The following is a 14,476-nucleotide window of genomic DNA, read 5'->3' as shown; positions in this document are numbered from 1 at the left end:
AACATTTCAATGCTCCATGTAAGGAGTTCATTGAATCCTAAATCTAATATTGTGAAGAAAATAAATATTTTCATTTAATTATATTATTTCTTAGTTGTTCAATAAATGTGGGCTGTATCAGATATGGTTGCACAGTTTAAGATCTACATTCACAGATGTCTAAATGTCATTTTGTCTTTTTCAGAAATGTTTCCTCCGATGACTTCATCTCCTTGTGCACATGATGGACCGATGGTAAGGATCACAGCTGTCACGTTTTTCTCTGTTTGAGATTTGATGTACAATGTGTTCAGATGTGAGCAAGGAGATCTACAGTAAACGTCTAAGAAACAGACATGCATATCCAGATGTTGCTGTCCATTAAACGGCGGTGGGTGTGTTTGCTTTAAAGCAGACGGCACCGGTCAGTGAGACGGCCGAGGCCTCAGAGCAGGTCTCGTCTGAGCCCGTAGAGCCTGTGAGTACAGCGGCTGGGTGCTGGGATGGATGGGACGGGTTTTGCACAGTGCCAGGTTGCTTTGTCAGTTGTTTTTGGGTTTTCAGAGCCTGGTTAAACATGTCTTTCTGTTCTCTTTCTAATCACTATGTGGGTCTTGTGCTCAGAATGTAGCGGATGTTTAACAAAACTCATGTTGGTGAATGAGTTCCAGCATGTACAGGCCTGAAACATACTCTACACAAGTACATGAATGCAGAATGGCAATGCAAGACTGATTTGTTGTGATTTCATAATGCAACACAACAAAACGTTATCGGCCCTAATGAGTAGTAAGGAATATTACCACCACAGGGACACAAGTGCATGTGAAGTATATCAAATTTAATTGCATGTAAAATTAAAATAAATAGGGCTGCACAAATAATGCAGCTTCATTTCTGCATGTCCTGCAAGTTTAAGGTGCATTGGGTAATGCAACATTTGCCACTTATGCTTTTACACATTTTCAAACATTTTTGTGGACAGAAGTATTCTGCCAAAATAAAAGCTTGAGGCTTTGAAATGTCAAAAGCTTGAATATTTCAAAAAATGTAGTTATAAAAGCTTGAGTACCCATTAATAATGACTTTAAGACATATATCATTACTGTAATTTGTAGTATATTTTTTTTACAGTACAATTGTAATTTACAACACTATTTCATTTTTATAATTGGAGCTAGATTAATTATCAACAGTTATAATTAAGCTTGATGCATTGAAGTGTTAAAAGCTTGAGAGTTTGAAGATTTGAAAGTGAAGAATTTTAGACATCAATATTAATATTGTAACATGTAGTATAAAATACAAAATGATCAAATATAATTTTTTTACATTATACCTTTATTTTACAACAGTAAGATTTCTTTATTAATTTTTATAATGGTTAATAGGCAACGATTAAGTATTATTAATAAAGCTTGAGTGTTTGAATTTAAGACAAATATTGTAACTTGTGTAAAAAAAAAATATTAATTCTCAAATATTCAGTTTATTTTACAGTACAGTTGTAATTTACAACAGTATTCTTTTTTATAATTGGAGTTAGATTAGTAATCAACAATTATAATATTATTATATTAATTAATGGTCAATGGAACTGATAATTATTACTGCTATTATTAGGACTATTACTATTATATTAGTTCTTATATTTAAAATTAGTTCAATAATTTAAAATGAAATTATTGAAATAACTTCAAATCTCAGGGCGACTACAAGTATTTGAATATTAAATGGGTCATGTGATGCTAAAAAGAACATTATTTTGTGTATTTAGTGTAATGCAATGGCTGCGTCCGAAATCGCATACTACTTGTGTAGGTACTACATTTGAATTCAAACGTACTTCTCGACCGTTAAAAAAGTACGTTCTATATAGTATGAATGAGGGTAGTATGAATAGAATTCGGACGTACTACATCCGCCATGTTCATGAAGTCATCTCATCAATCTCATTAAACTTTAAGTCAGCCGTTTACTTTGATTATTTTAAACAAGTGCAATTTAACCACAATGACAACGTTTTCCCTTGAGGTACTTGCACTTGAAAACAGCCGCGTCGCCGCTTTCTGCCATTTTTAGAATATGACGCCTCCTCTCCCGTGGCATCATGGGATAGTAAAGTGTCCATCGTATGCCTACTACAGAATTCGGGCGGAAGTAGTAGGTCATCCGGGTAATTCTCGCCTACTGTTTTTCGAATACTATGAATTCGGACATACTACTCGCCTCGTATACTGTTTTTCGCATACTATATAGTAGGGAAGTATGCGATTTCGGATGCAGCCAATGTGTTTGTGGTTTAAAGTAACACATAATTTTCCACATACTGTACATTATTGTTGCTCCTCTAAGCCCCGCCTTTCTGAAACGCTTCGGTTTTTTTTTTTCAAAGCTCATTGTTCTGAGAAGTGAGGCATGCTCTGATTGGCCAGCTATCCAGTGTGTTGTGATTGGCCGAATACCTCAAGCGTGAGACGGAAATGTTACGCCCCTCACCGTATTGTGATGTAAACCCCATTATAAACGAGGCATTTGTTGCATCCAGTGGGGACATAATTACTGATAATAATGACTTATACTGTCTTTTTACATGGTAAACATTACAGTGTCCGCATTTGTGATCAGAGAAACGACAAACAAGCACTACTCTACACTGCTCAACTCACGTTTGAATCATCAGTGGCAGAAACGTACTTAACAGGCTGTGAGTCAGAAGCGTCAGACTGTCCTTTCAAAGTTGGAATTGCCCCACTTTATAGAAACAGCCTTTATGCAGCCAGCATTGTAGGCTAACATTACTCTCCCGGGTTCAGGAAACAGTCCTCCGTAAAATGCGCTGCACACACTCTAATATTTGGGTTGAACTGTTCTGGAACAGTGTTGTAAATACAACTTAACCACTGATTTCTAGTTGTGTCCTCTTCTGGAAGCCCAAACAAAGTAGTTTCTCTTTCACAACGAAACACAGCGTCTCCAGAACATGGCGCCGGCGGCAGCAACAGCACTACAGCCAGAATAAAAGTCCCGCCGCCTTTCATTGCGTATACATTTGGGCGGTGTTTTGCAAACCTCCCCACACAGTGACGTAGATGTGGGGCGTGTTTAAATGAGCCGTTTTAGGGGAGCGTGGACGAGTCTTAACTTTTGATAAAGAATATCTCTTTGGTTTTGAGACTTTAGTCTTTGCAGCTTCAGGGATCTTATCTATTCACAAACAGCTTGTAACACTCCAAAGACAAGGAAAACTTGAAATCACATCATATGACTCCTTTAAATTATTTTGTTTAAGATGTTAGGGTAACAAAAGGGTTAGTGAATCTCTGTTCTTGTGTCTGCTGTTATTCTTGTATAAAGTGTGTTTCTGGCCTTGCATTGGTTCACTGATGTCTGCTTGGGTTGGTTAACAGGAATCCGGTGTTTAACCTCCTCAGAGCTCTAGAGAGTATTTTTCCGTAACCTGTAGTTCTGCATCTTCTCCTCCAGCTCTCCAAGTCTCAGAGTCAAGGATCCTTCCTGCCGTCTCCCATCCGGGATTCTCCGGTTCCACCGCCGAAATCTTACGGACCGCCGCTGCCTATGATGATCCGACCGCCCAATGGCCACCCGCCCATGATGCCGCCAGAGCCGCGCTTCAGACCGCCACCCATGGACTCATACGGCCCTCCTCCTCCGATCGGCCCGTTTGGACCTGTACCGCCACCGTTTGGTATTCAACACTGCTCTTTTTTGCTTCACATGCTGAAACTAGTGATGCACCAACATGAACTTTTTATTAAAATGCCAAAATCAAAGATTTTAATTAGACAAAAGTTGATTGTTAATCAGATTTACTTACTAATGAGCACTCAAATAAAACAGTTGTGTATAAAACATTTAAACTGCACAAAACTGTTTAATAATTGTTTCATTGTTAAAATATGAACATTTAAAAACTTGTTTTCATGACAGATTAATCGAACATGCATTGAATAATGAAGACAACATTATTAAATGTACTTTAATATGTAATATTATATAAATATACAAAAAAAACTGTAATATAGTGCATATTTAGCAAAATGCTCCTCTTTAGAGTTCTGATTTTCTAGCGGTCTTAAGTTTGTGGACATGGGCTTTTCTGAGGTAAACGTGACGTTTCATGACATTGTTTACTTGCGGTTTTATTGATGTCTTTACTCATTTTTGTTTTTGTAAAAACAAAGACTTTTTTTAAAGCTTATTTTAAAAGTTTTTTTTTTTAATAATTGTATAAATATTATTGCACCATATTTATTTTTAAGAAACCAAAAATAAAATGTTATTTTATAATTAATTAATCAAATTTATTTAATAATCGACATTCAAAAATGGAATTGTACGTCATAATTATACATAAAAGCTGATTAAAAGTCAGTTTCAGAGGGCTGAAGTCATTGCCTGCAACTATTTTGAAACTTAATATTGCTGTCTCTTCTAAAACATTTTGGTTGCATCACTAGTCTGAGGTTACAGCGATCTGTCATGCAACTTTAAATAGTCAAAACTACATTTATTGTTTTTATTTCATTATAAAATTGACAACTTAAAACTGTTGGCTTGAGAAAGCCTAGCCTGAAATTTTGAATAGATGGATAGATAGATGTTGCTAGCATGATTTAGCATTACATGTTTTAGCATGATGTTGCTAACATGTTTTAACACATTGTTAGTATGATTAATGTGTTCTTAGCATGTTTTAACATGTTGTTAGTATGCTGCTAGCTTGTTTTTAACATGATTAGCATGTTGGTAACATATTTCTAACATAGTTAGCATGTTAATATTGTTGTTTACATGATTAACATGTTGCTAATGTATTTCTTTCTCGCATGTTGATGACAAAACAGAAAATTTGCTGTTTCGGCTTAAATATTTTGGTTGCTGAAATTGGTGCATCACTAGTCTTTACGCGGTTACAGCAATCTGTCACGCCACGTGAAAGGGATAATTCACCCAAAAATGACAATTCTGTCATCTACTCACCCTCAAGTAGATCCAAACCTGTATGAATGTGTTTGTTCTGCTGAACACAAAGGAAGATATTCTGAAGAATGTGGGAAACAGAGCAGTTCTGGGGCACCATTGACTTCCATAGTATTTTTATTTTCCTACTATGAAAGTCAATGGTGCCCCAAAACAGCCTGATTACAAACTTTCAGAACAAAATAAAGAAATTCATACAGGTTTGGATCTACTTGAGGGTGAGTAAATGACAGAATTTTCATTTTTGGGTGAACTGTCCCTTTAAAGAGCGGCAAAACTGCATTTAATTGTTTGTTTCTCTTAAATTGATAATTTGAAAGTTAATCAAACGTCTTTTTTTTTTTTTTTATGTTCATTTTCAGTTCATCACTAAACCTTGTGTTGCGTTTTGTTTGATCAGGACGAGGCCCGGCGTTGGGACCGCTTCCTCCTCTGCCTTTCGGACCGCGGGACGTCCCACCCGAATTCTTCGGCCCTCGCGGACTCCCTCCTCGCCCCTTCCCTCCCCGAGCCATGATCCCACCTCCGTACGGCGGCCGCGGTTTCCCAGGACCCCCTCCGCTAATCCCTCAGAGCTCCAGAGACGGCGAGGGGAGCGCCACACCAGCCAACAACCCGCCAATGGATGCATCCCATCAGCACAGCGAGCCTTGACATGAGAACGTGCCGATTCGCCAGCTTGACTTTGTTGGGTCCTGATTCTTCTCAATATTTAACCATCAAAATCTGGTTTGGGTGGAAAAAACACTTAATTTTGTTTGGATAACACGTTTGTGACTGAAATAATGAGGGTTTTGATTTTATACATTAGCAAACCTTTCCTATGGAAATAGTTTGATTTAATATGCATTACAATAGTTTTTCCGGTGGTTGTCATGTGGTTTAATTATAATCTCTACCACTCAAGCCAGTGCTGATGCATTCTGGGATGTCAAACTGATATTTAGGTAAGTCGTGAAGCCATTTCCTCATGCCTTTAATGTGAGAGGACTCTGAAGAGACTACATATTTTTATGCCTTTTCACCATTTTTGAACGCCTATATTACTGCTTTTACTCTGATTCGCCAGCCCACGTGATTATTTGCCAGCTCGCCTGTGTATGTTTTAACGTTTGATTCGACGTGTGTCTGCTCTTATGATTTCTTTTCCTAGCGGAAAGGCACATATGATGTCATATTGACAAAGTATTTGTACATTTCTTTCAGCTGCATACATATAAAATAAAATATTCTCACAAATCATGCACAATAGAAACAGATGATGTTTGTGCATTCATAGTCAACAGGTGATTTAAATGTATTATTGGATGTTGCATGATGATGAAACACGAGCAGAATGAATGTGACAAAGTTTGAATTGATTGTGACAGCTACGTACTGTAAAAACATTCATGTAAACGAATTAGTCTCATTCGATTCACACAGGAATGGATTTACGAGCAAGTGCCGCACATGATGATTCATTGAATTGCAATAATTTATATATATAAAGAACTATTCTTTCCCAGAATGGTTTTGCCCACAGAAAATCTGCTTGTGTTTCATGAACGAGGCCATGAATGATGTTCTCTGGGTTTCTGATGCAATGCTTTTGGAATCAAAATAGAAAAATACTCAAAATCCATCGACCTTTTTTGTCACATTTTCTTGGCGTATATTGTTTTGTTTGATATTAGAGTAAATTATTTTAGGAAGTGTGTTGAGTATGTATCTTGTGTGCATCATGTGTTAATCCTGGAAAAGAAACCATTCTAAAAAATGTGACATTGATTTCACAGGAATGAATGGGTTGAATAAAGCTGCTTTTTTCCTGTAGTTTTGATTTAATGTGTTAACTGGCGACTCAACATCTTTCAACACAAATCTCTGAGGAGTCAGCCATTTTGCTTTGGACTAATTAATTTGCATGAAGTAATTAATCATGCCAGCATTTGCCTCAAAGAGCATTTAGACACACGTGCTGTGCTGAAAATCCTTTCCTAATTTGGTTTTCCCCATCAAAAATGACCGGCCTTTTAAAGATTGCTTGTAAACGCCTCATGCTGTATTATCACCAAATCTTGGATTTAGTCTTTTTGTCAACTTGTTTTGTTTCGATTAGCACAGGTTTCGTATTGCTTTTTGGAACTGATTGATCATAGGCTTCATGGATCTGAACTTATGCACAGTTTTTGAATGAAAAAGCATTGGTGTTTGGCAGAATGGCACCATAAAAAGGTGCATAAGCTCAGCTCAATGAGGCTTACCATAAAAAGAAAAATACAACACTTGTGCTAATTGAAAGAAAAAAGGTAATAAAATGATTAAATCCAGTATTTGATACTAATATAGCATAAAATAATTTCTAATCAATTTTTAAGAGGGTCTCCATAAAGGTGCAGAAATTATCAGGGTTTTTTTGTTGTTGGTAGCTTGTGATACACTGTGTGAGCCAAGTCAGCAGAAAATAAAGCATTTATAAAATCCTATCTTAATAAAGATGCACAATTTAAAATGAAGTTTGCATGGTTTAAAATGTTAAAATAATAGTTAATTTGATTTGATTCTCTACACCTGTGTGTGGAGGTCTGTTGTCATCTACTAAAATCATTAAAGCACCAGCTACCATACTTTTAGGACATTTTTATATAGCAAACTGAACCACATGGGATTTTACTCGTATATATAAAACAGTACAGAAAGCCGATCCTTTCATGACACTATTGCTGAGAACTGTACTTTATTAATTCACCATACAGTTATCGTGTTTCCTCGAGGCAAGTCTGATATTTCAGGCTGAAATACATTTATAAAATATTCATAAATCAAGCAGCATTATCATTTATTAGAAATGAGACATTCGAAAAAGCTGTGTAATGATACACACGCCATTAAACAACATGATGAATAAAGTCTTCACAGAGATGCAATACTTTTTTTAACCATTTAGTTGATTCCGAGACTGACATAAAATTAAACGCGTGGGAAAAGCACCTCCATGAGTTTTTTCCTTGTTAAACAAAAATAATCTGGAAAATTCCTGTGATTAAAAGCTAGTCTATTCTGAAAGTAAACTTGGTTAAAACGGATTGAGAAACTTATCCTGGAGTAATTTCCTCAAACTAACCAGACTGAACTATTCATCAAAGAGCAAAGTGTGCAGCTAATTACAAAGCTAGCATGCTAACGCTTACTGCTCCAGTTTCTCCTTTCACAAGTTCATATTTAATGCCTTTTCTGATTCATACTCGATTAAACTTCTGAAATATCTATTAAAGAGAACTACAAGGTCATTGTGATAGATTTTCAATGATGTTACTGAGCCAAACACATTATTTTAAAGTAATGCTAAATTAATGTTAGCTAGTTAATAAGCAGTTACCAAATATAAAACTGTTCAGAAAAAAAGTATATTTATATATTTGACATGTTTGGTGTTTATTTTTAGGGTTTTCATGTACTCCATATATTAGCAGCATTCTCAAAAGCAATAAACTTCTGTTAAACAACATTTATAAAGGAATAGTTCATTCAAAAGTGCATTTTCTGTCGTTGTTTACTCACCCTCATATAATTCCCAATTTGTACGCTGTTTTTTCCTCACAGTACATATGCATACACAAAAACCAAACCAAATTTGTAAGTTCAGATTCAATCGTCATGCCCATTAGAAAATATTGGAGATTTTCACTGAATAACAGTTTAATATTAAGTCTACTATGGGTTCAGAAAATGTAAAACATATCATTTTTATGATGTTTAATGGTGCTTTGTCTTTTTTTCTATGTTTACATTTCATAAAAAAAAGAGACTTGCAAATAATAACAGCATACAGGTTTGGAAGATGAGGGCGAGCTGTTTCTTTAATGCAATAAAAATATAAAAACCAATGGGAAGTTGTGTTATATCCATCTGTTTCCATCAGAAATCAACATCATTTGTACACAATTCAGTTTTTGAAATCATTTCCATTTCTAACAGATGAAGCACCGTGGAGAAATCCCAACCTTCAGACTGGAGATATGAAGAAAAGTGTCTGATATTGCAAGGAATGTGAGAGGTGATGCACCAAATATAACCTTCACTGTCCGTCAAGTGTTTGGCTGTCGGATCTTGGTTTAGTCCTTGTGCAAAGTCTGGTTAAGGTGCAGGTAAAGTGGTTTCTTCGTCAGGAGGTTGAGTTTCTTCCTCTTGAAGTCAGTCGGTTTCTTGTACCTAATATCAGATTGTATTTATGTATTGCATATTAATGATGTAACATAGGATGCAACCAACTCGCCTGATACTCACAGTTCTATCACAATGGGACCTGGCTTGATTTCATCCATTTCCATGAAAGCGAAACACTTGGTGCTAGTGAATCTTTTCTTGGGTTTGTAGTGTTTGAATTCGAAGAAAATAGCTGCACCTACAAAAGAGGCAATAATGATCAAGAACAGAAATATACTGAAATATTTCATACTGTGTCTCTTGAGTCTTAATGCAAGATACAGATGAGTTTGTTTCTTCATCAGATTTGGAGAAATGTAGCATTGCATCAGTGTCTCAGCAATGGATGCTCTGCAGTGAATGGGTGCCGTCAGAATGAGAGTCTGATAAAAACATCTCAATAATCCACACCACTCCAGTCCATCAGTTAACATCTGGAGAAGACAAAAGCTGACAAACAAATCCAGCATTAAGACGTTTTAACTTTTTAAACCATTTCAAACTCCTGCTTTTGGTCAAAATATGAGTCCAGTGAAAAAGTTGACTTGTCTGAATCAGGAGAGAAATCTGCACAGATCAAGTGCCAAAACGGCTCTAAACAAATATGTGGGTGGATTTTGATGTGCGAGGACAACAGGAGATGGACTTTTTCAATGGAGAAAGAAATATTATGTATGGAGGACTCCTATATTAGCTGGAAGCAACAGTTTGAAGTTAAAACGTCTTAATGATGGATTTGTAGCTTTTGTCTTCTCCAGATGTTAACTGATGGACTGGAGTGGTGTGGATTATTGTGATGTTTTTATCAGCTCTCATTCTGACGGCACCCATTCACTGCAGAGCATCCATTGCTGAGACACTGATGCAGTGACACATTTATACAAACCTGATGAAGAAACAAACTCAACATCTTTGATGGAGCAAATTGTCATTTTTGGGTGAACTATTCCTATAAGAGCAAAGTGAGACCTTTTGGTAGTTTTTCTAGATGTTTCTGGATTTCTACATCCACGCTAAAATGAATATATGTGTCCTCCTTCCGCGTGGCCACTGGCGTTTCCTGAACCGGGTTCAAGTCTATACCGTTCAGATCTGGATAGTGAAAAGGAAAGATAAATATGTAAGAAGAATGTTAAAGATATCTGATATGCGGTTAACAAGCGCTGCTGAGCTCTACCTTTAACACTGACTGTAATGTACGGGTCAATGCATTGTCCTGCGTCTTTCAGACCGATCTTCTCTATCGCCAGCGTGAGCAAAGTCATTCCAGGCTCGGAGGGTAACCGTGGCAACAGCGTACCTGTCAAACACCTCAAACTATAAAACTGGCACAAATCAAAATTTGTTTCCTTGTTGATAAAGAAAATAGATCAACAGGCACTTCTTAAAAAGTTAATTTGCTGTTTACTTATATTAAATATAATATTACAGATCTTGGGCTATTACTGTTAAACTAAAACCATTAAAAAAATCAGTGCAAAAAAAAAGATTTTCTTGCTCAGTATTTTTGTCTCGTCTAAATATCTAAACATTCTCGAGTCAAGATATATTTACTTAAAACTTCTGAAGATATTAAGCCTTGTTTTCTGAAACAAATCTATCAATTTTGTTAGTTTTTGATTACTTTACTTACTTACTTTTGTCATTTAGCAGACGCTTTTGTCCAAAGCGACTTACAAATAAGAAAAAGTAACTAAAACTAAAAAGTTACAACTCTATAAATACTATCTACCCACATATTTAAGAAAATAAAGAAATTAAATAAAATTAACACATGCATATAACAACAACATTTCAATAATAAACATATCAATGAAAAAATTAAATAAAAAGCTACTACTATCCCTTGCCGGTGTCCCTGCCCGGTGGAGTCGCACGGTAGAGTCGATGGTCTTTACACTCTTTACTTTTTTACTTTTGTCATTTAGCAGACGCTTTTGTCCAAAGCGACTTACAAATAAGAAAAAGTAACTAAAACTAAAAAGTTACAACTCTATAAATACTATATACCCACATATTTAAGAAAATAAAGAAATTAAATAAAATTAACATGCATATAACAACAACATTTCAATAATAAACATATTAAAACAAGAAAAATATTATCTGCCAATGAGGTAAGAAACAAACGAATTTAAAGGGAAAACAACTATTTTTCTTGCCCCATTGGCAGATATTTTCATTACAACAAATATTCTCATTAAAAAACAAGAAGTCTGATACAATTTTCAGAAAACAAAACTTAATATCTTAATGATTCATTTTGCTTCTCATGTAAATGTTTGTTGATTTAAGAATGTTTAGGTATAAAACAAGACAAAAATACTAACTGAAATAAAATTGTCCAATAAATATTTAAAAATAAATAACATTTCAATTCAGCTAACTGCCAAGGCAATATTTCTCATTTTTATTTAGTTTGATTGCAAAGTAATGCAATAACTTAAACGAAATAACATAAAACTACATGGACATATTAAAAAAGTAAATGAATAAAAATGACAAAACACAACAAAATGAAAACTATAACTAAAATGTCACTTCAAAATATTAACAAAAACGATATATCGATGATACTAAAATGACACTGAACAAAGCTAGACCAATTTCTGAGTGTTATCTGCCTGATTTTTTTTTTTAAGGTTGAAAAATCTAATTTAAGGCCTTAGGATAATGATTATAAGAAGTGCATAAATACTGAACGTCGTGCACTATGAAGTGAATCACCTGGAACCCTGGAAGGGAATGATGGTGTTAAACCTGCTCCAGTCCCAGCGTCCAGCTCCTCCTCAAGCTCCAGGTTCTCCTCCTCACCTGGGGCAAGAATCTTCCTAAAAACAGCCAGAATCAACCATCAGTGACTGCAGCAGAAAAAAACACATTTGATCAAATCTGTGAAACAACAAGGGATTCTATAGAAACAGTATATTAGTATAGTAAGTATCTTCAAAAACATGAGATGTAATATTGTACATATAATCATGCCTAACAACACTCTTTATAGCCCAGTGTTCTAATTGGAATACTGGACCGACCAATCAGCATCCAGGACCAAAACGATACCAAAAATCTACATCATAACAGGAGTTCTTAGTCACAGACAGTCTTCTTAGTTGCCTTTTTCCCTATCATGCTTTAGAAATCATAGAATTTAGAAAACTTCAAATCTCAAAATTCATCCTTTGAAATCAGACATTGCATTACCATGGAAATGGTACATAAAAATCACGTTACAAAATGTTTTCGTTCATGAATTATAAAAATTGAAGTTTGAATAATGCTGTATAATGTCTATGTTGAAAACATAAGTACCTCAAAGGCACTGGTTGGACATCAAAAGGGAAATCTTTGTTGTAAGTCAGAATGTTCTTAATAACTGCGGAGAAACAGAAGAATAGCAGTGATAAATAAACTCAGTCCAGGAAGTGTTCATCTTGAAATATAAAAGTTATTCTTATGTTTAGGTAATAATAAAGTCAGTAAAGATTTGACAGCACGAGCTAAAAATGGATGTTTGTACAATTACACTAAAAGAGCTTTTACTAAAAATCAGAAGGTATGATGATATACATACTGGGCTCCAGTTTTTTCAGGTCTTCTAACTTGAACTCCTCTTGAGATTGTGTGCACTGACAAGGATAGACACCAGAATCAGTTTAAAGAGCACTGATAATCATTATATTGACAATGTGAGACGATAAATACGTTGCTTTCAACAATATCTTTAACTGGACTTAACTCTTGTCCGATGATCATTAAGACTCCTTTCATAACAGCACTAACCTGTAAGGCTGCACTTCTCATTTCAAGGCATGTTGCAAACTTTCCCAGGGTTTTCTGGAAAATAAATAAATGGAGATAACAGAACCGGACCGTCGACAAACAAATATCTTAATAATAAATATAATTGAAAATATTTGGAATTGCATTTGCTGCCATGTTAAGCATTAAAAAGTGATTGACAGCTGTCAATCATCATACTCACCTTCTGTTCCTCTGTGAAATCATGCGAGTTTGACGCCTGCACTTCTTTCTGAAGTTGCCTTGCGAGTCTGAAAACATCACAATAACTGGTTACAAATGACTGAATGTCTAATATGATAACTTTGTTTATAGACACAGTCGCAGTCCAGCTAAGAGAATACATAATAAAAGTCCTTTTCTTTACAGACAGTAATGCAGTTATTGACAAGAAATGCACATTAAATCCATGAATAAAATGCACAAGTAGCGCGCGAAGCACAGGAACAGTGAGTCTGTTGTCATTGAGCTAAATGGCATGAGTTCAGACTGAGACGGTGAAACTCCACCCAGTGCTGGAGGGTGTGGCGCGCGACATAATGCACGCAACACTTATTTATTTACTCATGCACATGCATCAAATCGAGCAATGCAAGAACACGCCAAATAAAGTACAAATGACTCTGTGACGGGAAATAAATGGCAATTTTGTGCAATTATAAATGCATCACTTGTCACGTAACCAACTCTGATCCAGAGATCGCCAAATACACATTTATTTATTTTGATCAAAAATGCGCAACTTACATTTGATATTCATCGATGGCTTCCACCAGCTGCCCCCACGAATCAAAGTCCGTGCCCTTTTTAAAACTCGCGTGCCATTTCTGCACGGTTTTGGTGACATCTGACGACATCTCGGGTTAAAGTTGGGCGAAAGCTCGGGGCTCTGACATCGCTGGTGAAGTTTTATCTCCAGCGCCGCATTGTTGCGCACCGCCGGGGAAACGCACTGGGCTCCGGATGCTCCGGTGGCATCGCCACACACCGACACAAGCCTGATGCGAGTGCAACCGAACTACCTGCGACTGCGCCGGAAGTCTTTCAAATTAAAAGTTCCAGAAAAAAACACGTGAGAGAGATACGAACGCTTGGGAAGGTTGCTTTGGAAATGTAATAGCTTACATATTACAAGTTAAGTAAAGTAACTATTTCAACTACTTTAATAAAGTAATGCAACCGATTACATTTGATTAATGAATTTTCAACTGTTAATGATTTTCAAACATGTAAACCACAGTATCACTCAATGATTACTGTCATACTTTCATTTATGAAATATAATAATTTAATTTTAAACCACAACCACCACAAAATCAGACTTACTTTGAGATCATTCTGAGGTTAAATACAGATTTAAAATCATAACAAGAAATAGTTTAGTAGCTTTGAAATCAAATATTTGTATAGTTATGACTAGGAAACTCTGGCTTGGAAAAACAATTACTCTTAAAAAATAAATAAAGCATACACATGAACCCAAATAGGAAATAAAACAGATATT

At 35.7% G+C, this 14,476-nt stretch overlaps 2 protein-coding genes across 3 annotated transcripts in view; one reads left to right on the top strand and one right to left on the bottom strand.

The window, feature by feature from the left end:
- Window positions 1–7,436, top strand: part of LOC306844092 (transport and Golgi organization protein 1 homolog) — a 28,155-nt gene extending 20,719 nt beyond the window's left edge. The window contains exons 25-28 of one of the 2 annotated variants that reach the window (XM_079375995.1): window positions 185–234; window positions 392–457; window positions 3,466–3,688; window positions 5,384–7,436. In XM_079375995.1, the coding sequence (XP_079232121.1) occupies window positions 185–234; window positions 392–457; window positions 3,466–3,688; window positions 5,384–5,637 (593 nt within the window). In that variant the 3' untranslated portion in view covers window positions 5,638–7,436. The remainder of the gene's footprint in view (window positions 1–184; window positions 235–391; window positions 458–3,465; window positions 3,689–5,383) is intronic. The other variant, XM_079375996.1, reaches the window with a different exon arrangement.
- Window positions 7,437–7,675: 239 nt separating this feature from the next.
- LOC306843735 (axin interactor, dorsalization-associated protein) lies at window positions 7,676–14,004 on the bottom strand. The gene is made up of 10 exons (XM_079375379.1): window positions 13,720–14,004; window positions 13,157–13,223; window positions 12,955–13,008; window positions 12,746–12,800; window positions 12,484–12,547; window positions 11,899–12,002; window positions 10,349–10,471; window positions 10,141–10,263; window positions 9,253–9,370; window positions 7,676–9,177 (listed from the first exon to the last, which is right to left on the bottom strand). The coding sequence occupies exons 1-10, from the start codon at window positions 13,827–13,829 to the stop codon at window positions 9,081–9,083; spliced, it is 915 nt and encodes a 304-aa protein (XP_079231505.1). The 5' UTR covers window positions 13,830–14,004; the 3' UTR covers window positions 7,676–9,080.
- Between the last annotated feature and the right edge of the window lie 472 nt (window positions 14,005–14,476).

The sequence above is a fragment of the Barbus barbus genome, assembly GCF_936440315.1.
Source record: "Barbus barbus genome assembly, chromosome: 24".
In the NCBI taxonomy this organism is placed as follows: Eukaryota; Metazoa; Chordata; class Actinopteri; order Cypriniformes; family Cyprinidae; genus Barbus; species Barbus barbus.
This window is presented reverse-complemented; position numbering and strand designations above follow the sequence as displayed.